Genomic DNA, 20,888 nt, shown 5'->3' with positions numbered 1-20,888 from the left:
TAGGAATTGTGGTGTGTGGCAGAATGAAGGGTGAAGTACTGGACATAGGTAGAAGGAATGACAGGATCATGCGAATGAAATTGGGTCTTGGAGAAGAGCGGGTGGTTGTATTATGTGTATATGCCCCGCAAGTTGGTTGTACAGCAGAGGAAAAAGATGAGTTCTGGAACATGTTAGATGAAGAAATGAGGGAATTTGAAGAAAATGAGATGGTGATTGTCGGAGGAGACTTGAACGGACATATAGGAAGACAGAATAGAGACTGTGAAAGGGTGCATGGTGGCCACGGAGTGGGAATGATGAACCAGGAAGGAGAGAGGGTTGTGGACTTTGCAGTAGCGTTTGATCTGGCAATTGTGAACTCGTTTTTCTACAAGAGGGAAGAACATTTGATAACATTTAGGAGTGGTAACAACAGCTCACAAATTGACTACATTTTGACTAGAAGAAAACATCTTAAGGTTGTGACAAATTGTAAAGTAATTCCAACAGATCAAGTAGCACAACAACACCGACTGCTGTGCACAGACTTTAAAATAAGATCGAAGATAAGAACTTCTGGATGCCGTGGGATGAAGACAATTAAGTGGTTTCGCTTAAAAGAGGAGAGTGTGAGGAATCATTTTAGGGAGAGGGTGTTAGAGAGGATTTCGGATGGACTGGAAAGTGTACAGGATTGGTGGAAACATAATTCAAAAGTAATCCTGAGCTGTGCAATCGAGGTGCTTGGTGAGACATCTGGAAAGTTTAGAGAGCAGAAGGAGGGTTGGTGGTGGAATAATAATGTACAAGAAGCAGTGACAGCTAATAAGAAGGCAAAGAAGAAGTGGGATGAGTCTAGAGTGGAAGAGGACAGAGAAGTGTACAGAGAGAGAAAAAACAAGAAGCCAAGAGAGTTGTGGCGCATGTGAAGGCCATGACATATCAAGATCTGTATGATCAATTAGAAACAAAGAAAGGACAGAGAAAAATATACCAACTAGCGAAATGTAGAAATAAAGCAGCAAAGGACATCTTACATGTGAGGCAGATCAAAGATGCTGAAGGAAGAGTATTATGGAGGGATGTGGACATAAGAAACAGATGGAAAATATACTTTGAGGAACTTTTGAATGAGGAAAATGCAAGGACTCTCAGAGGAGATGGGCAGCCTTCTGAGGGGATGGTTCAGAACATCAGTAGAGTGGAAGTGACTGAGGCCATGAAGAGGATGAGGAATGGAAAATCGGTGGGCCCTGACAGAATTCCAGTGGAGGCATGGAAGGCACTGTGGGAAGAGGGAATTGACCTGCTGTAGGACCTGCTCATGAAAGTTTACTAACAGGAAAATATACCCGAGGAATGGAGGGAGAGTACTCTTGTCCCCATCTACAAGGGTAAAGGGGATGCACAAGACTGTAAAAATTACAGAGGAATAAAGTTGATGTCCCACACAATGAAGATCCTAGAAAGGGTTCTTGATGGTAGATTGAGGAAGGAGGTGGAGATTGCAAAGGAACAATTTGGCTTCATGCCTGGTAGATCAGCAACAGATGCTATCTTTGGGTTATGACAGATGATGGAAAAATATCGAGAGAAACAAAGGGAGCTACATCTGGTATTTATTGATCTGGAGAAAGCATACGATAGAGTGCCAAGGCAAGAAGTCTGGAGGTGTCTGAGGGAGAAGAAGGTGCTGGAGAAATATGTCAGGTTGGTGCGGGAAATGTACAGAAATGTGAAGACAAGTGTTCGGACCTGTTTGGGACAGACAGAAAGTTTTCAAGTAACATTTGGCTTGCATCAGGGGTCAGCATTAAGTCCGTTTCTGTTTAATATTGTGATGGAGGTGGTAACAGAGGAGGTGAGAGAAGATGCGCCTTGGACAATGTTGTATGCAGATGACATCTTGTTGTGTGTAGATTCAAGAGAAGAAGCGGGAACTAAACTGGAAAGATGGAGAAAAGTACTGGAAGAGAGAGGTATGAGACTGAGCAGAAGTAAGACAGAGTATATGTGTTGCACAGTCGGTGGCGGCCAGGAGACAGATCTGGAGCTGGAAGGAAATGTCATTAGGAAGGTGAGAGACTTTAGATACTTAGGTTCAACAGTGGAAGAAGATGGAGGAGCTGAGAAGGAAGTGGGATGCAGGATACAAGCGGGTTGGAGGAACTGGAGGGAGATGGCTGGAGTGTTATGCGATAAGAGGGTGCCGATCAATCTGAAAGGCAAAATTTATAGGACAGTAGTGAGGCCAGCTATGACATATGCTATAGAAACTGTAGCCCTGAGGAAAAATAACATCAGCAGGATGGAAGTAGCAGAGATGAGAATGCTTAGGTGGATGTGCGGTGTGACCAGAAAGGATCGTCTGAGAAATGGCTATGTCAGGGGAACAGTGAAAGTTACGAACTTAGGAGCAAAAATACAGGAGGCAAGGTTGAGATGGTTTGGTCATGTGATGAGGTGGGAGGACGAATATGTGGGAAGAAGGGTCATGCAGATGGATGTGCAAGGAAGGCGGAAGCGTGGGCGGCCAAAGAAGAGATGGAGGGAGCTGGTAGAAGAGGACTTGAAGATGAAGAACTTGGATGTGGTGACAGCCCAAGACAGGAAGGTGTGGAGGAGCTCATTACAAACAGTGACCCCACTTAAGTGGGAGAAGCTGCAGAAGAAGAAGAAGATTAATAGAGGGCTCTGAAAAGGAATCTTATTAAGATGAATCCTTTGATTGTAATGTTGATACTGTCAACACAAGTGAATAATAAAACTTAGAAGCACCTCCAATGCAATTGAAAGAATATTAGGATATTGTGCCCTTGGATCAGAAATGACCTGCATTCAATTCTTGTTGCAATGAGAAGAGCCTATATAGGATTTTCCCTCCATGAAATTTTCGTTTTTCATCCAGCATGCAGGCAAATCAGCCATGAGAACACAATTTATGGGCAAAAAATACTATCAGTATTTTTTGCAAGTGGCAGATGGCATTGTGTTGATAGTAGTAGTGTCGTTATGGTAGTGATCATTGAAAGATTAAATAGGGAGATGATAAGTTGTGTAGCCTAGTAGAGTAGAGTGAGTGCTCTCCCACCATGAGTCCTTGGAGGTGTCATGTAATAATAATAATAGACATTCTATTTCAACCTTTGAAGAAATGTTAAATGGGAAGTTTTTCTTTTTGTCTCAAGGACATTGGTGATATTTATTTTGATATAATCATACCATTACTCGTGTAATAGCGATAATTGATGGATTAAGTAGGGGAGATGGTAAGATGTGTATAGTGGAGTGGAGTAGAGTGCTCTCCGACAATGTCCTTGGAGGTGTCATAATAATAATAATAATAATAATAATAGATGTTCTATTTCAATGTTTGAAGAAATGTTAAATTGAAAGTTTTTTTTCTTTCAAAGCACTGATAACATAACATTACCCAAACATAAGCCTAAGCATAAGTTCTTGGCATCACTTCTATCTCTTCCCCCCCCCCCCCCAAATTCTCATACAAATGGCCAAAGCAAATTCACCCTCACACTATACAAAGAGTAATAATTCATTCTTCTCTAATCTTTTGTTAGCAAGACATAAAGACATGTGATCAGTATGTCACATGGTCTAGATGGTATCTCCCTCACAGTTGTGCTAAAAATTTGTACTCCAGAATTACACCTTACCATCATTTCTTTTTGTTTTGCATCTACTGGATAGAATTCCAAAAAATGCATGCTAAAAGTCGACTGCCAAAAGTTAATTATACTTAACAAGAAATTATATATTCTTGTTTTAATCTTTTTCAGGCGATGCTTCATGGCGCGTAGACGTGGCCTATAACAAAGGCACAGGAGAGGAAGATGGAGGTAGCGGAGATGCAGATGTTGAGATGGATGAGTGGTGTGACAAAGAAGGACAGGATAAGGAATAACTACATCAGAGGGACGGTTAAGGTGGGACCAATTGGCAAGAAGATACAAGAAAGTAGGCTGAGGTGGTTCGGACATGTAGAGAGGAAGGGTGAGGAGTATGTTGGTAAACGAGTGCAGTATATGGAGTTGGAGGGAAGGAGGAAAAGAGGCAGGCCCAAGCTCAGGTGGAGGGATAAGGTGACAGAGGATCTTAGGGAGAAAGGTTGGAGTCCGAAGGATGCCCTGGACCAGAGAACTTGGAAGAGGAAGGTTAAAGATCGGTGCGCCGACCCCGTTTAACATGGGATAAGGCATAGTGAAAGAAGAAGAGCAAACAGAAGGTTGTATATGGAGATAATGACTTCATATCAAATTGCCCTAGGTATTCCATAGTGCATATGCTTCTGTTTAGACCTACCTTTAAGGTTTAGCAAGGTTCTGCATTTGAAGTCTCATCAGTGAGAGGTAGGTCTATGGAGATACTGAGATCTAAATCCATGTAAAACTCCTGTTTTCCATATACAACTAGCATAGAAAGATTTTTTGCTAAATTACAAAGTAAATATACTTCAAGAGATTTTATTGTTTTTATTCTTCAAGCATGAATAGACAAAAGTTTGTGCCCGAACTATCTTCATGTCTAGACTACTTGTAGACAGAGATGGTTTCACATTATGTTGCCCTAGTATTCTGTAATGCAAGCACAAAATCAGATTGGTTTTGAATTTTATTTTATAAATTTCAGCTTGGTACAGAAATCTCTGCTTACCATGCTGCATTTTAACCTCTTGTGTTTGGATCATCACTTTCTTCTTTTCAGATTTCCTCACCAGTGCCAGAATAAATATTCCAGGGCTCTGTACTTTTGTTTGTGCTCTTCTTCCCTGTATAATGACCTTCTCTCTCCATCTCAAATCCCACTTTGCTGAGAATAGTACACTTCATTCCTCTTCTTTGATAGTCCTTATATTGTCTAGATTGTCCAAGCTTTAAGATATTCCATAACCAATGTCTTAAAGACTGATCTTGCCATTCTTCAAGAATGAATGATGTAGTGAATGCAATTGATACCAAAACATAGTCCTATTTCTTGTAAGAAAATTCACTTTCTCTTATTTTTGGTGATACTCAAATCACTGGTGATAAGAAAATTTCATAATACAACCATCCATCCATAGCATCCTCAGACTTTAAAGAAACTTGGTTCTTTTTCATTTTGGGCCACTACTTCTCACCTATGTAAACTCTCATCATCTTCCTCATGTGCCTAAGGCAAGTTGATTTTACCATGAACAGTAGCTTTCCAGTCCACTATCAACAACAGTTATTTCAATTTCTGTAAGAGTTCAGACCACTTATACTATTGAAGTTTTTCTATCCATTTCCTTCTAGGTCTTCCCAGTGGTATCTTTTCTTTTACTCTTCCATTTTGGAGAATTTGAAGAAAACTTTTAGTAGGTATTCTATACATATGTCCATACCATTCTGTTTTTCTCTGATTCTTGTTATTATTGAACTATGGTAGTCTAATCATATTGATTTTCATTTCATTCTATGATGTTTATTTTCCTCAAATGCTTCTTTTCAATGCTGTCAGTCTTTGTTCTTCCTTATTTTGATAGTCCAAACTACTCTCTAACCCCTTTTGACCCAAGGGTGGCTGTGCATACATCTGCTCTGATATACCTTGCCAGAGAGCCCCTACCTAGAATTGCCCAACTTTGATCTCCTTTGGTTGAAAATATCCTTTCCTCACTCAAATTCATTTGCTGTCTCTATCGCTCCCCCTAATGTCACCAACCAGTCTGAGCCCTTTAATTTCCTCTCCTTAAAATTTGATTTCTCCAGTCCCACTTTCCCAAAAGTGAAATGATCCTCCTAGGAGATTTTGATGTCCTTTTAGGAGTGCTTGTCATGTCACAAATCAGTTTTGTGGGGCATGGAAAGTTTGTTCCATCCTTTTCTTTTATTTATGGGTCCAAAAATGATGGCACAGTTTGACTATGTTTTGGATATTTTTCCTGATGAAACTGATATCCATAATTTTTTTAAAAAGAAGAAAAAATGTAAGACTAATGAAAATAAAACTTCACAATTTTTTGGTGGTAGATGATACCACCAAAAGAAATAATGAAACATTCCTGACATGGATTCTATCAAGACATCAATGGCATCATGGCTATGGTTGTTTTTTTGCAGAAGTATAAACCAGTATATTTCTGCCTACAGGAAATATATCTGAAGCCTTGTGATGACCTGGCACTGCAAAATGTTACTGTCATTTGTAAGCACAGGATGGACCTACCCATGGAAGGTAGGTCTATCCCCTGAGAGGAGTTGCCATCCTTGTGGTCCCACTTAATACCAACATAGAAGCAGTTGCTATTTGACTCTCATTTGAAACTCTAATAACAGTATGCTGCAGCTACCACAGATATATTTCTCAGCATGACCTTAATGATACCTTATTGCAGTTACCTCCTCTTTTAATGGGGAATTTAATTGGGTGCAACACTGTGGGGTAATGTCTGCACAAATATAAGAGGAGTTGGTGAACATATGCTTGACAACAGTAATTTCTTCCTCTTAAATACAGAAAGCAACACCTACTTCCATATGCCTACCTGTACATTCACTGCCATAGACTGTTCACCCTCCCTTTTTCCACTATTTAAGTGGGAAACTGATGACAACCTAAGGAGCGATCACTTTCCCATGATATCTATTTTTTTTTGCATGGGCAACATGTATTACATCATAGATATCATGGTGGAAAATTGAGCAAGCTGACTTGTCCACCTTTTCCTCCTTAGCATAATTTGATTCTGTGATGAAAGTCAGCTCATCTATTAGCATTGTATTGAATCATGTAATTATGCCAGCTGCTATACTGCAATTCCTAAAATATCTAGTTGGCATAATCGTTATTCCATCCATGGTGGAATAACGATTGTGCAGCAGCCAAAGAAGTCCAGAAGAAAGGGGATACTTTCTGCAGATACTCCACAACAACAACAACAACAGACCTAATTGCTTTCAAACATGCCTGAGCCCATAGCAAGGCATCAATTGTCGGAGCCAAAAAGAATCCTGGATCCAATGCACATTCCATAACAGAAGCAGGCAGAAATAAAGAAGTCTGGAATAAAAATCTGGAATATGAAAGGCATGTATACGAGTTCTCCAACCTAGAACTGGGTTGCACAAATGCCAACCCAACAACAGAGTTGCCAATGCACTTGGGAAGATTTTTGCTAAGAAAACATTCTGTTTGACTCAGCGATCAAACAGTATTGAAGAATGTGAGGCCATTCAGGAAGGAAGAAATGAAGGCTGCTCTGCTTAAATGTCACCCAACTGCTGTTGGAGCAGACAACATCCACTACAAGATGGTTAAACATTTGTTGCCGTCATCTGTGGATCAACTGTTTGACCTTTGCAACATAATTTTCTGTGAGAACATGTTTCTGGATACCTTACATAAAGCAATTGTTATTGCCTTTCTTAGACCAGGCAAGGATCAAATTCACCCATAAACTATTGACCAATTGCTCTGGTCAGCTTTTGTGCTAGATTGTGGAAAAACAGTTTTATTATTATTCATGACACCTCCAAGATATCCACTTTTTTTGCATGGGCAACATGTATTACATCATAGATATCATGGTGGAAAATAGAGCAAGCTGACTTGTCCACCTTTTCCTCCTTAGCATAATTTGATTCTGTGATGAAAGTCCGAAGATTCATTGCGGGATGGCACGCACTATACAACTGTCTCCACCACTACACCGAACCTCTACTAATCATCTCCATCAACACCATCCTCCTCCCACCACCACAACTAGTATTTTTTGTCTGTAAATTGTGTGTGTTCTGAAGGGCCGATTTGTCTGTATGCGGGATGAAAAACCAGAGTTTCCGGGAGGAAAAACCCTGTTACTATTGTTGACTATTTATATAGTTAACTATTGCTTTTGATTTCTGGAGAGAACATGTCTTTCAGCACAATCTGGCTTCCATAAATACCATTTAGCAACTGATCATCTAGTCCAGCTGGAACATCCATTAGAGATGCCTTCCTAAAACGTAATCACTTGGTATAGGTTTTCTTCTATATGGAAAAGTATATGGCAGTGCTTGCATTAGAATACTGAAAGACCTACGCAGTTTTGTCTGAGAAGGAATGTGCTTCTATTTATCTAATCAAATCTTCCAAGTCTGAGTGGAAATCACTCTCTCCTGACTGTAGATTCGTAGAGGAAGGTGTTCCATAAGGGTCGATTTCAAGTATCGTGTTGTTTTTTGTAATCAAGGTTAACTCAACAACTGAACATCTTTTTGAAATTAATGCTTTCTGTGCCTTTGCCACTTTCTGTCACTTTACCACATTTTGTCATTCATGCAATATGAGAATCATAGAAAAGCAGCTGCAGCAAGCCATTGTTCATCTTTTGAAATGGGCACTTGCAAACAGGTCCAGAATTTCACAGGAGAAGAGACATCTTGTGTGCATTTTTGCTGCAAACGTGGTCTTTATAGTGACCCATTACTCAGACTAGGATAAACATTAATCTCAGTTGCACCACTAGAAGCCATGTTCTTGGGACATATTTCCCAACAAACTCAGTTTCTCACCTCTCATGTCGGTTATGAAACAGGTGCCATAAAGCAATGAACATCCTTTGCACTTTATCTTCCACCTAAAGACACACAGGTATTCTTTGCTTCGATTGTATGGAGTACTGATTATCAAAACTTGATTATAGGTTCTACATGTATGCTTCTGCCAGAGAGAGAGAGAGAGAGAGAGAACACTACTCTAAACCAGGGGTTGGCGGCCCACGGGCTGCATGCGGTCCAAATGTGCATTTTTGGCAGCCCATACAAAGTTGACCATACTTACATGGCATGTGTCCCATATGTTGAATTATTTAATACATTTTATAATATGAGTAATAAATTAAAAATAATTTTATACCTGTACTTCTTGATATTGCCGTGGAACTTGGTGCGAGTCAACCTTGTGAGTCATCATGAGTGGGGATAACAAAGGCGACTTCATCCAACAACAACTGAGATTTTGGCGCACAATAAAGAATGCATTTTCGTTAGAAGATATCCAAAAATTTTATCGTTGCTTGCCAAAAAAAGCAGGGGGAGACATATTGTGATGCATAATATATATTACATTGTTTTTACATGATAATAATTTTTCATTATAAAAATTGATAACTCAAATTTTTTTTCACTTACTGTTTTCGCTTAATTAGTAAGTGCTTGCAGCCCGATCATTAAGCTCTAAGAATGGCAACTGGAGCATTTAAAACATCAATTCTTAGGCAAATGAACTCATTTTGTTGCTTCACTATTAACATGTTGACCGCTGTATGAATCAAATACGATTCACACTACATTTTTTCAATGCATTGCGTGAATCATATTTGATTCGCATAAAGATTTTTCTTTCAGGCCGTGTAGTTCACCTGTGATTCATATCTAAATGAAATGCTTATGGGTAATGGAAATGTGGGGCCTGGTAAACAGGTTTATATAGTTAGCACGGTAGAATTTCAACTACATGTATAACAGGTGACCTATTATTACCACCACCCATGTTTCACTTTCTTTACCAATTATTTCACCCTTTTTCAATTTCTTCTGGGTAACATCCTGTGGAATTCCCTTTTGAATTTTTCTCAAAGTGCCTACAAGGTGTGTTTGTCTATTCAAAAGTTTGTGCACTAATTCAATACTGGGATAATAATTATCTACAAATATTGTGCGTCCATTGTCAAGTAGATTCTCACAAAGTCCCATAACAATTGAAGTTGGAACACTATTAGTAGTATTGGTCTTTTCTGCGCTGCAGTATATCTTGAAATCATATGTATATCCATCTTCAATGCACAATTTGAATAGTTTTATGCCAAATTTGTGTCGTTTATTCTTGATGTATTGACGAAAGGCAAGACAACCTCGGAAAGGAACTAACGTTTCATCTACACAAATATTACTCGAAGGCGTCATTATTTTCTGGAAATTTTTTCTTATGATTTATGAGAGGTGTAATTTTATAAAGTCTTTCAGAATTATTTTCAGCCTCGTTGTCTGTGAAGTGCCAGTTACTGAGAAGAAGATCGAACTGATTCCTTGACATAACTTGTTTGATTTCTGTAGAATAGAAAATTTGCAGACCCAAAAATATCTTCATTTCATTGAGATTTGTGTTTTTCCACTTTCTTATCCTTGCTTTTGGTAAAATTGTCTGAGTTTTTGAAGAGCGTATGTGTTAGTTTCATCGCTTCCGTTGTAACTTTCCGACAAATATTCGTATGGTTCGTCATCAGATAGAACTTCATTTATCAAGGCTTCTAAATGACGTTCTTTTTCGTAGTCTCCCATATTAGGGCAATTTATAACAATATTTATCACTATAACAAATTTATTCCACTGGACAAAACACAACGCATATAACTGTTCGTACACGTCATAGATATGCAAGTTTGACCTTGTGTGAAGTGCGAATCACATGTGCACCGCTCAGCCCAGTCAGTGAAAAAATTCTTCTCAGGCCGCGTGGTGCGCACATGATTCGCACGTAACAAATCTATTTAGCTGCATGAAATAGATAAAAAAAAAAAAAAAAAAAAAAAAAATCATAAAATATGATTATTTTATGTTACTTTCAGAAAATTGTAAAATAAAAAGAAGTTGGCCTGGGGATCACAAAATTTTTTTAACATTATGGCGGTCAATGTGTTAACAGCTGTCTCTAATTATATATTACAAAAATAAAATCCCTTCCAGTCCATCCCACATAATCAACTGTTTTTTGTCTGTGGTGGAAGAATCTGTATAACATCTATCAATTGCCATTCAACCCTTTTGTTTGTGAATAAAGCTCTCTTACAAGCTCTAGACTTCTATCATGTATCTTTACCATTTGTGGGCTACCCAAATCTTTCACTCCTCTAGTTGTCTACTAGCAACTGATTCAGTCTCATAGAATTGAATACTCTGATTTTGTACATATTGACACAGATGGTTGAGGCTATCAGAGGCTATAGTGGGATCTTCCCAGACAGCACAATAAAATGGTGCAATATATAATCAGGTGTATATTAAGTTTCTTTTAAAAGCTCTTCCAAATCCAACATCTCCTCCCTGAATTAAGGAAGCTACACTTGGATATGTGCTTCTTTTTGATTCCAAGCCACATGGGATCAGTGGAAACAAGGCTATGAATATTTATGGAAATTTTTTCACTTGGCTATGCTACTAATTATATATTGGGTTTTATCCTTTATCCAAGTGTTAGCAAACAAAGCTTGTGCCTGAAATACTTTCAGGACTGAGGCAATTCGTGGTAAAGGTGGTATAAGTTCTCATCACTTGCCTTAGTATCTCCCATAATGCAAAGCACCTTGTGGACATGTATAATGCTATACATTAAGGGAAGGGCCACTACCCAGACCTGTTTCGAACCTTTATTGAATGTTCAAGTACAGGTCAAACTCCAAAAACTCAGCATTGTTCCTCTCGGTAACAGGCTTACCCTGCCACTGAGAAGAACTCTCAGCATTGGCTCTACCCTGTGGCAAGCTCATCCTACAACCGAACAGAGCCGCTCATTTCCTCATGTCATCTGAGAGGTAACAGCAACAGCTGTGCCTCAGTTAACTTCAATGGCTACAGCATTGCCATTCATTATCCTCCCCCCCCCCCACACACACACCCAGGACCCGGGCAACAGCAACAGCCGAGCCTCAGTTAAAACTTCATGGGTTACAGCATTGCCATTCATCACCCAAGCTTGCAACCGGTTTCGACCTTTATTGAGGTCTCGTCACTGGGGGCTAGACCCAGAGGTGGTGATACTAAGGTGGAAGTAATGGTGAAGTCATATTTACCTGGTTCCCACTGATGAGACCTGAATATAAAGGTCAAAACCAGTCTGGTTGGTGGCCCTTCCCTTAATGCATAGTATTATACATGTCTGCAAGGAGATGTGCTTTGCATTATGGGAGATACTAAGGCAAGTGATGAGAACTTATACCACCTTTGCCACGAGTTTCCTGTCCTGAAAGTATTTCAGGCGCAAACTTTGTTTGCCAACACTTGGATAAAGTATAAAACCCAATATATAATTAAGGCTATGAATACTGCAGCTAGGTCAACTTACTTCTCAACCACCCATCATCTGCCTTTCCCATATACTAACTACCCACAGACTGTTACATACAAACTTTTATCTCAGTGGCAGACATGAAATGGAAAGAGCAATAATAAGCTCTATCAAATTAAGCCTGAAATTAAATTGTGACAGTGCATGCAGTCTGCAAATGGTCCACAAAGAGGAAGTTGTTCTTGCTTGGCTTTGCATAGGTCATAGTCATCTCACTTCCTCTCTTTCCTATTAATGACATGCCTGTGTGTGAGTTTTATAATACCCGACTAACCATGTCATGTTTTAATCAGCTGCCCTCATTTTGACAACAAGCATCATTCGTTATTTTAGCTGGATTCATAATCCATATGAGTCTATACACTCAGGTAGATCTTATCAGACTCACCAAATGTTTCTTTGGCTTTTAAATTTTTAGAGAAAATAAATATTTTGTAACTCCAAAATCAAGGTATTTATTTTCTATATGTTAGAATATTAAAAAATATTTATAATAGTATCACAGCAGAAATCAAACTTGAGTCAAAAGGACCATCTTTAGAAAGAGGAGTTGAACTGGGAGATCCTAGCACTCAAGCTATTCACTTCATTTTTGGAAATGTTATTTAGAGAACTGAACTGGAATAATTATGGTTTTAAACATCTTAGGCAAAAATTTAAGCAATCTTAGATTTTCTGATGACATAGCACTCTTCTCCGAAAACAGCTCAGAACTAGAAATAATGATTCGAGATCTAAGTAATAAAAGTAAAGCATATGGTTAAACATAAACTACAGCAAATTTAAACTAATGACTAACCACACAGAAATTTCAATGACTTTTGAAAACAGAATAATAAGTTACAAAAAAAGATTTTAAATATTTGGGCCAGATAATATTTAGAAACAGGATGGAAAAAGAAAGATGCCAGAATCACCAATGCTTACAGGAGCTATTGGAGTTTAACCACGCTACCGGCCAAGACGTCTATAGACGTTCACGTTATCATGGATGCGAAGTGCTTATTAAAATTATAATACCATTGTTACAACAATGAAATATATGATGGATACGAAGCGTATGCAAATGCGTATTTGATCCATAACGGCCGGTAAGGTGGTTAAAAGAGTGGATAAAGGGAGACCTACCAATCAGCCTAAAATTCAAACTTATAATATGATCATGCTATCCATTCTAACCTGTAGATCACAAACATGGTCACTAACAACTAAACAAATGACCAAGCTAAGAACTTGCCAAAGAGCAATGGAAAGAAGTATGTTAAACATCAAAAAGATATAAAAAATAAGAGCCCTAGAAATAAGTCGCTGACATCATAAGAACAGCAAAATCCGTAAAATGGAAATGGACAAGACACTTGATGAGAAAACAAGATGAAACATGGGATTAAACTCTCCTTTTACTGGATACCTAGAGAGGGAAAAAGAAGTAGAGGTATACAGAAGACCAGATGGAGAGATGAACTTACTCTAACAGCAGGACCAATCTGGTTGAGAACAGCCCAAAATAGAACCACAACAAACTGCTGACAACAACAACAAATGTTTTTCACTGTATATAGATCATATATTATTATTATTACAGGAAACTTCAAGGAGTCCTCAGACTCATTGAGGGAGGCCCTAAACATCATGTCAAGAACTATTCAGCATTCACACAGTATCTATCATACTTAGCCTTGAACTCATTCACAATCATGGCACACACAAGAGACTCTGGCAGCCCATTCCACTCATTCACCACTCTCCAAGTAAAAAAACCTAGTTCTAACATCCTTGCTAACTACATTCTTTGCTCATTTTCCATGGATGGCCCCTAGTTCTCTCACCACCAGACCTGTTCTTAAAAATTTCCTCTGAATTAATTTTGTAAAAATCCCTCAGTAATTTGAATGTCTCAATCATATCACCTTTTCCTTATCCTTTTCTGCCTATCAACCAATTTCTGTAACCCACAGATCTTCAACCTGCTCTTGTAAGGTTCATTCCATAGACCAGCTATCATCTTGGTTGCTTGCCTCTGGATCCTCTCTACCTCCTCCCCATCAAGAAGAGACCCAGGCAACCAAATCCGGCACAGTAGTCAAAATGTGGCCTTATCAAGGCTCAATAAAGAGGAACAATAACCTGCTTGTCTCTTCTTGTCCAAGTATTCTTCAGTAACCAAGTGATCTGATGAACTGATTTAGCAATTTTTGCTATGAGTCCCCTTAAACTTCAACTCCCTATCTGCAACACTTCCAGATCTCTGGCTTCGTCAATTTCCTGGAGTACAGCACCAATGTGGTATACTGCTGCTAATCTTTTCACCCCAAAATGCATAACTTTACACAGTGGTTAAATTCTAAATGAATAAGCTCAGGGGCCCTTAAATTAAGGATCATAAATGTGAGGCTATTGCTAGATTGTTGCAACATTTTTCTATTTTTATTTTATCTATTTATTCATTCATTCTGGTGGAGTTAAAGCCATCGGGCCTTTTCTTCTACACCACCAGAAACATTAAATACAAATACAGATACGGATCTTTCCTTTCGTTCAACGTATTAATATTATTGCATTGCAGCTGATAGGAATCCCGTGTTTCTATGGATTTGTTACAGACTTCTTTCTCTTCAGAAACTACACACAAACTGTAATGACAGTCTGTGTGTAGTTTCTGTATCATCACTGTCATCTGAGTTATTTTTCTGTTTAAAGAAGGTACCAATGTATTTATAGTTGAAATAGTAGGCCTACATAAACACAAAAATATTACGTAATTTTCTTCTTACAATCACAAGCTCTGACAAACAACTTCTAATCTGCTGTTCTATTGTTGGTTAGGTTACTGACTGTTGCTGACAGTGTTGCCAACCAGAAAAGACGAACTATCGCTATGAGTCTAAAAATTCCGCTACGCTATGCTGCAATAATGTTTGCTTGTCAATAGCTGCAAGATAATGCATTACAGGAAGCTCCAAACCTCCTAGTCCCTTTCATAACCGGGTGACTGTTGATATTGAATTTATATACACATTCAAAAATGTAAGCAATTGTTGAATAATACACAATAATGCAGGCATATTACTGTAAAGGGAGAAAAGTCACAAAATAGAAAAAAGTTAGCTGAATTTAACCACTGACCTTACACTTTGCTACATTAAACTGACATCCATTCTTCTTAGCCCTTTCTGCCAGTCTATCCAAATCATGCTGCAAAATTTTGACATCATGTGTATTCACGATTGCTCTACCCAACTTTGCATTATTGACAAATAAATGAACAGTTCCTCTCAGATCCTTTCCTATATCATTAATGAACAAATTAAATAACAGTGGTCCAAGAACAGAACTTTGCAGTACACCACTAGTCACAGGCCTTCTTTTGGACTCTACTCCTGAATTAACTACTCTCTGATATCTCTCCATCTACCACCCTCCTATTCATCTCACCAACTCTATATCCATCCCCATGTCCTGCAGTTTACTGATTAGAATTCCATGTGGTATCCTATCAAAAGCCTTAGCAAATCCAGCAGTATCACTGTAAACCCATTACCCTTATCCAGTTCAGCCATCATTGTATTATAAAACATGAGCAAGTTATTGAGGCATGATCTATCCTTCACAAAACTATGCTGGCCCCCCCCCCCCCATACAGTATCCCATTTCCATCTATCCATTCTGGTATTTTGCTCTTGACTAATTTCTTCAATACCTTGACAACGACTCCTGATATGCTGATCGGTCAGTAATTTGCAACAGCACTCTTGGAGCCTCCTTTATGCAATGGAACTCTTTTCCCATCTTTGAACCCTCTCTGGACTAACCTAGAGCTGAGACTTAAACAATATGATCAAGGGCACTGACAATTCCTTTGCTGCTTCATGCAAGACTTGAGCTGGTATACCATCCAATCCCACAGATGTATTCACATTAAGGTTCTGTAATATACTATTGATCTCTTTCATTCACCTCAATTCCTATATAAGCCATTGGTTCCCTCATTCCTGCAATATCACCGTCTGGATGATATACTCTTGCAAAGTGTTCGCTTAGTAATTCTATTTCAACTGATTCAGTTACTTTCCTACCATCGGCATTCCTTAAAATCATTCTGCTGTATACATTTTTTCTTCTACTTGCAGCATATAGAAAGAACTGTTTGGGATTCTTTTTAGCTTGTGTTGCTAATTCCCTTTCATAATCTGCTTTTGCTTTTCTTACCACCCTAGTTATACTTCTGGCCTGTGCTTTGTACTGTTCATGCACCTGCAAGTTGCCTTTCTTTTTAAATTCCCTTCACAATTGTTTATTTTTTTGCAGCTCAAGCTTAAATATATATATAATAAGTATCATATACTTATTATATACATATTTTTATTTAATGAATACTTTTTTGTATATAGGCTTTTAATACCTAGTTGTTTCTGTTTTATGCAATTTTTTTTTTTTACAATAAATAAATAAAAAAAAAAAGGCTGGAATTGTTTTTCTTGAATGTGATTGCATATCTGGATGCTAAACTTCACTATAATTCTCATAATGGTACTAGGAAAGAATTTGAAGGTGAAATTCTTATAAAAAATGTTTAAGTATTTAAGTAATTTTTTTTTGTAATATATTATTTTAATGGTTTTTGGATACAATGAATTTCTTCTTATAATTTTGTTTCAGTTTAATTATGGAAGGAGGGGCAGGACCACCTACGCGAGGAGGCCCACGTGGAGGACCTAGAGGTCGTGGACCTGGTAGAGGCCCAGGTTTTGGAAGAGGACGAGGGGGACCCCCCGGAAGGTGCTTATAAACTTTTTAGTGTTTGATTTATACACTTTTTTTTTTTAGAGTATTTAATCTTAACTTACTAATTTTATAAAATTATCATTCATTTCAAACCTTCATGGAGTCAACAGGCTCATCATGGGAGGTTCACTCAGCCAGAAAATGATTATATTTAAAACACATCAGCAATTTATTCCACTCACCCACCACTCTCCTCTTAAAAAAACCTACTATTCACTTTTCTTCTTTGCTGCACTTTGCACAACCTCCAAGAATAGCTTCTCATTCTTTTCCTGTTTTTAATTCTTTCCATAATCAGCTTATAAGATCTCACTAAGTTGAAAGTTTCTCAAACACCTCTTTTCTGTCTGTCTACTAAACTTTGCACTTCGTATTTCTTCTTCATTTCTCCATAACCAACATTCCCGAGTTATGATACCTTAATCACTCCCTCTTGACCCTCTCCAGAGTTTCCACATTATATTGAAAACTAGCTGACCAAATCTGCACACAGTAGTCCATGTCTGGTTTGATTAATGCTTTATATATTGGTATAGCTACCTTATTTCTGTTTGTCAGTGGGCCTGTAGTCTTTGTAGCTCTTCTCTGTTGTGAAGTTCAGGCCTTCTCTCATTTGAATACTGTCTTTCTCCTAAAGCACATATCGACTGATGCTATATGCATTCCTTTGTCTTCACATCTAACTCCTGACGCTTTGCACTTATTAATGATTCATGTTGAAGTTTCTAGAACTAAAACTGCATGAAACTGGAATGCAAATAAATAATTTACTGACAAAAATTATTTAGCTTCAGCTGAATGAAATCACTGTGCTGACATTTTGTCAGTTCAAGCTGGCAATATCAAGAGACACTTTAGCAGCAAAGATAAAGGATGTGATGACCCACGAGAACAAAGGACAGTCACGTGCATGGACCACAGCAGTGGCACTCTGTGGTAATTTCTGTTATTAATGATTACAGGTAGATAGGACAGCGCATGAAAATCTATTCAAGATCACACCATCAGTTCTATTACAGTTAACCTAGTTTTGTAGAATGCCACTTCCATGAAGAGTGATTTAAATTGGGATTTGTGAAGTAGCCTGAGTTTCTTTCATGCTGGTCAGATTTTGGTTGTCTCTACTAGTTCTCTTATGTTTTTTGAGACTAAGGTGGTCAGTCCAAAATACTGAGTCTTACATTGTCAAGTTACTATGGGCAACTAGGAAGGTGAGAGGATCCTGTAGTCTTTGATTTGTTTCAGGAAAGGAAGGTGTGCTCATAGGTTTGTATATTAATTCTATGTTGTTTTAGAAGTAAGCTCAATTTATCTGTTGTACCTTTGATATAGGATAAAGGATATAGTGAGCATATAGTCAGGTTGGAGTGGAGGGTCGTTATTCTTTTTAAGGAGTTTGGAAAGGGGGATGGTGGTTTGTTGTATCCATTTTATTCAGTTGAATTTATTTTGGTGCACTTCCATTGACATTAATAACAAATTACCAAGAATAATGCCACCATCGCTTTCTATGCATGTGACTGGCCTTGTTCTCAGAGTTATTTCATCCTGTCTTTACTATAAACCAGGGGTGGCCAACTACGCATCCTTTTGCAGCCAAAGGAATTCCGGTAAGACTTAGAAGAACCACAACCTTTGACCGATGCGATGGTATGGGAGTAAGTGTGTGTGTGCATGGCGAGGTTGTAACAAACTGCTTTGACTAATTATGCAACTTGCTTATTAACATTAAATACTCATTTAGGCTAAAGGTCTGTTTAATCTTTGAGCACTGGACATTACTAATGACCACTCCTTATAACTCCTCAAATTGCAGTATGAATCTTCATTTTGTGGGCAGTGCCTTTCTGTTATATACACAATTTGCTGGTCAATCTGTTATCCATTCCCTTTCTCAGCTTGAACACCAATTCACCATGTGGCGCTTTATTAACTGACTTCTGCAAAGTTTAGTAATATCATTACATGAGTCACCCTTATCAAATTTTACCCAGTCATAAGTTGCAAGTAGATTGCTAAGCAATTCATATCTTTTTATGAACCCATGCTAAATATCACAGAGAATCCTATCCACAAACCAGTCTTTTATTCTGTTCGTAACCAATTTCTTTAAATACCTTAATCACAACTACAGATATGCAGTCTTTGAACACCTCCAAAGAGTGTATATCTGAATTGCGATATACACTCTTTGAGGGACCTCCCTTTTGCAAGGTTCTCATTTAACAACTAGATCAAAAGTAGTGTGGTCAGTTCTTTTGCACATTCTTTAAAATTATTCCTAGCCTACTCGTTTACACCTGCAATTATTATAAACATGTATTCACAAGAATAAAAACTAATAATTTTATTAGTGTAAATATTTCAGCCTGAAATTAACATGCCATCATCACTGCATTAGAACAAATCATAAGGTGAAACTAAAACAAAGCAGTGTTATTTTAGAGTTTAGCCATGTGCTGGAGTGCCACCATACGGGTGGTTGCAGAATAAGATGAGATTACAGTTGAATCTAAAATTACAATAAATAAACTTTCTTCTCTTCTTCTTGAGTATTTTGCAATTGAGCAGGTTCTTCTCTTAGTAACAAAAACTTTCCTTCCACTCTCTTCTGTTCTGAGCCTTCTCTTTCAAGGTTGTGTACCTGTCTCCATTCAGCATGTCATCTAGCATTGTTTTCCTTACTCTTCCTCTGGGTCTTTTTCAGTCTATTTTTCCTTTGATGGCATCTGATGATTCCATTCCCTCTCAGAATATGTCCGATCCAGTTTCACTTTCTTCTTTCTATCCTCCTTAACAGACTTCTTTCCTCTTCTGCTCTTTTTAAGATCTCTTCATCAGTTATTTTATCTGTCCATTCGATTTTTTCTATCCTTCTCCAAATTCACATCTCAAAGCTTTCCAAAATCTTAATTTCTTCTTTCTTCAATGTCCAACTTTCAGCTGCATAGAGGGCAATGCTCCACACATAACATTTTATTAACTTTAAAACACAATAAAATGATAACATTAAGTAAATAATTTTGATGACATTTAAGAGGAGCGGGGGACATGCCTTGCTTGCAACTTATGAGGATGAGACTCTACCAGATTTTGGTAATGGATAGACAGTCATTTAGATTTAAGTTTGGGAGGTGCAGAAGTACAGTGTGATTGGAATTAAAGTATCCCTGTTTAAGGCTTTGAGGAGCATCATCTAACAATCCAAATGCTGTGAAACTGTGTAAAAAAAAAAAAAAAAAAGTAGTTCCACAATTCACCACCAGAGGTTGTTGCAAATAACAAATGTATGTCATTTGCATATCTTCATGTAGCTTCCTCAGTGAGAGGGTGCAGCACCATGTCCTTCCAGTTCTCTCTGTTGGTGGCTTTCCTTTTTGTTTCTGCATAGCCATGTGATCCTGTGCATGATCTTATATCTTCAAGCCATGTCCTTAATTTTTTGCCTCTTGATCCTTTTCCCATAATTTTTCCTTCTAAAACTGTTAGTATCCTCTGTCCTGCACCTCTCAGTACATGTCCTGCCAATCTCATCTTTCTCTGGATCATTTCCTGTAATAAAGATCTTTGTGTTCTCATTCTCTGTAGGACATCTGTATTTGTCACATGTTCTGTCCATGGGATTTTCAGAGCTCTCCTATAGCACCACATTTCAAAGGCCATTATCTGTTGCCTTACTCTCTTCTTGAATATCCAGGTCTCACTTCCATATGTGAAAGTTGGCCACACTAATGTTATTATCACTTTTCTTTGTCTCGATACCCACAGAACTTTTGAGCAGATCTTTATTTTTACAGAATGCATCTTTAGCTATGGCTGTTCTTATTTTTATTTCTTTATCTTGCTTTCCATCTGCAGTAAAGTAGGTGCCTAAATATTTACATATCATGCAACTCAGTAGGTGTCAGGAGGGTTTAAAAAGATGGACACGGGATTTTTTTTCCCCTTCATTTTGGTTGTTAATACCATCTACAGTGATGGCACTAACCTTGTCCCAACAGTTTTGCTCATAAAGCTGTACTACTTGAGCAATT

The 20,888-nt window shown here is 38.1% G+C and overlaps 1 protein-coding gene across 3 annotated transcripts in view; it reads left to right on the top strand.

The window, feature by feature from the left end:
* Positions 1-20,888, top strand: part of LOC150093381 (uncharacterized) — a 196,304-nt gene that overhangs the window by 12,947 nt on the left and 162,469 nt on the right. For all 3 annotated transcript variants that reach the window (XR_016550431.1, XM_090413692.1, XM_090413691.1), the window contains exon 2: positions 16,729-16,848. Coding sequence is in view for 2 of the 3 variants with exons in the window: in XM_090413692.1 (XP_090269818.1) it covers positions 16,736-16,848 (113 nt within the window). In the remaining variant the exon portion in view is untranslated. The remainder of the gene's footprint in view (positions 1-16,728; positions 16,849-20,888) is intronic.

The sequence above is a fragment of the Typopeltis vanoorti genome, chromosome 24, assembly GCF_054136105.1.
Source record: "Typopeltis vanoorti isolate ZY-2024b chromosome 24, IOZ_Tvanoo_1.0, whole genome shotgun sequence".
In the NCBI taxonomy this organism is placed as follows: Eukaryota; Metazoa; Arthropoda; class Arachnida; order Uropygi; family Thelyphonidae; genus Typopeltis; species Typopeltis vanoorti.
This window is presented reverse-complemented; position numbering and strand designations above follow the sequence as displayed.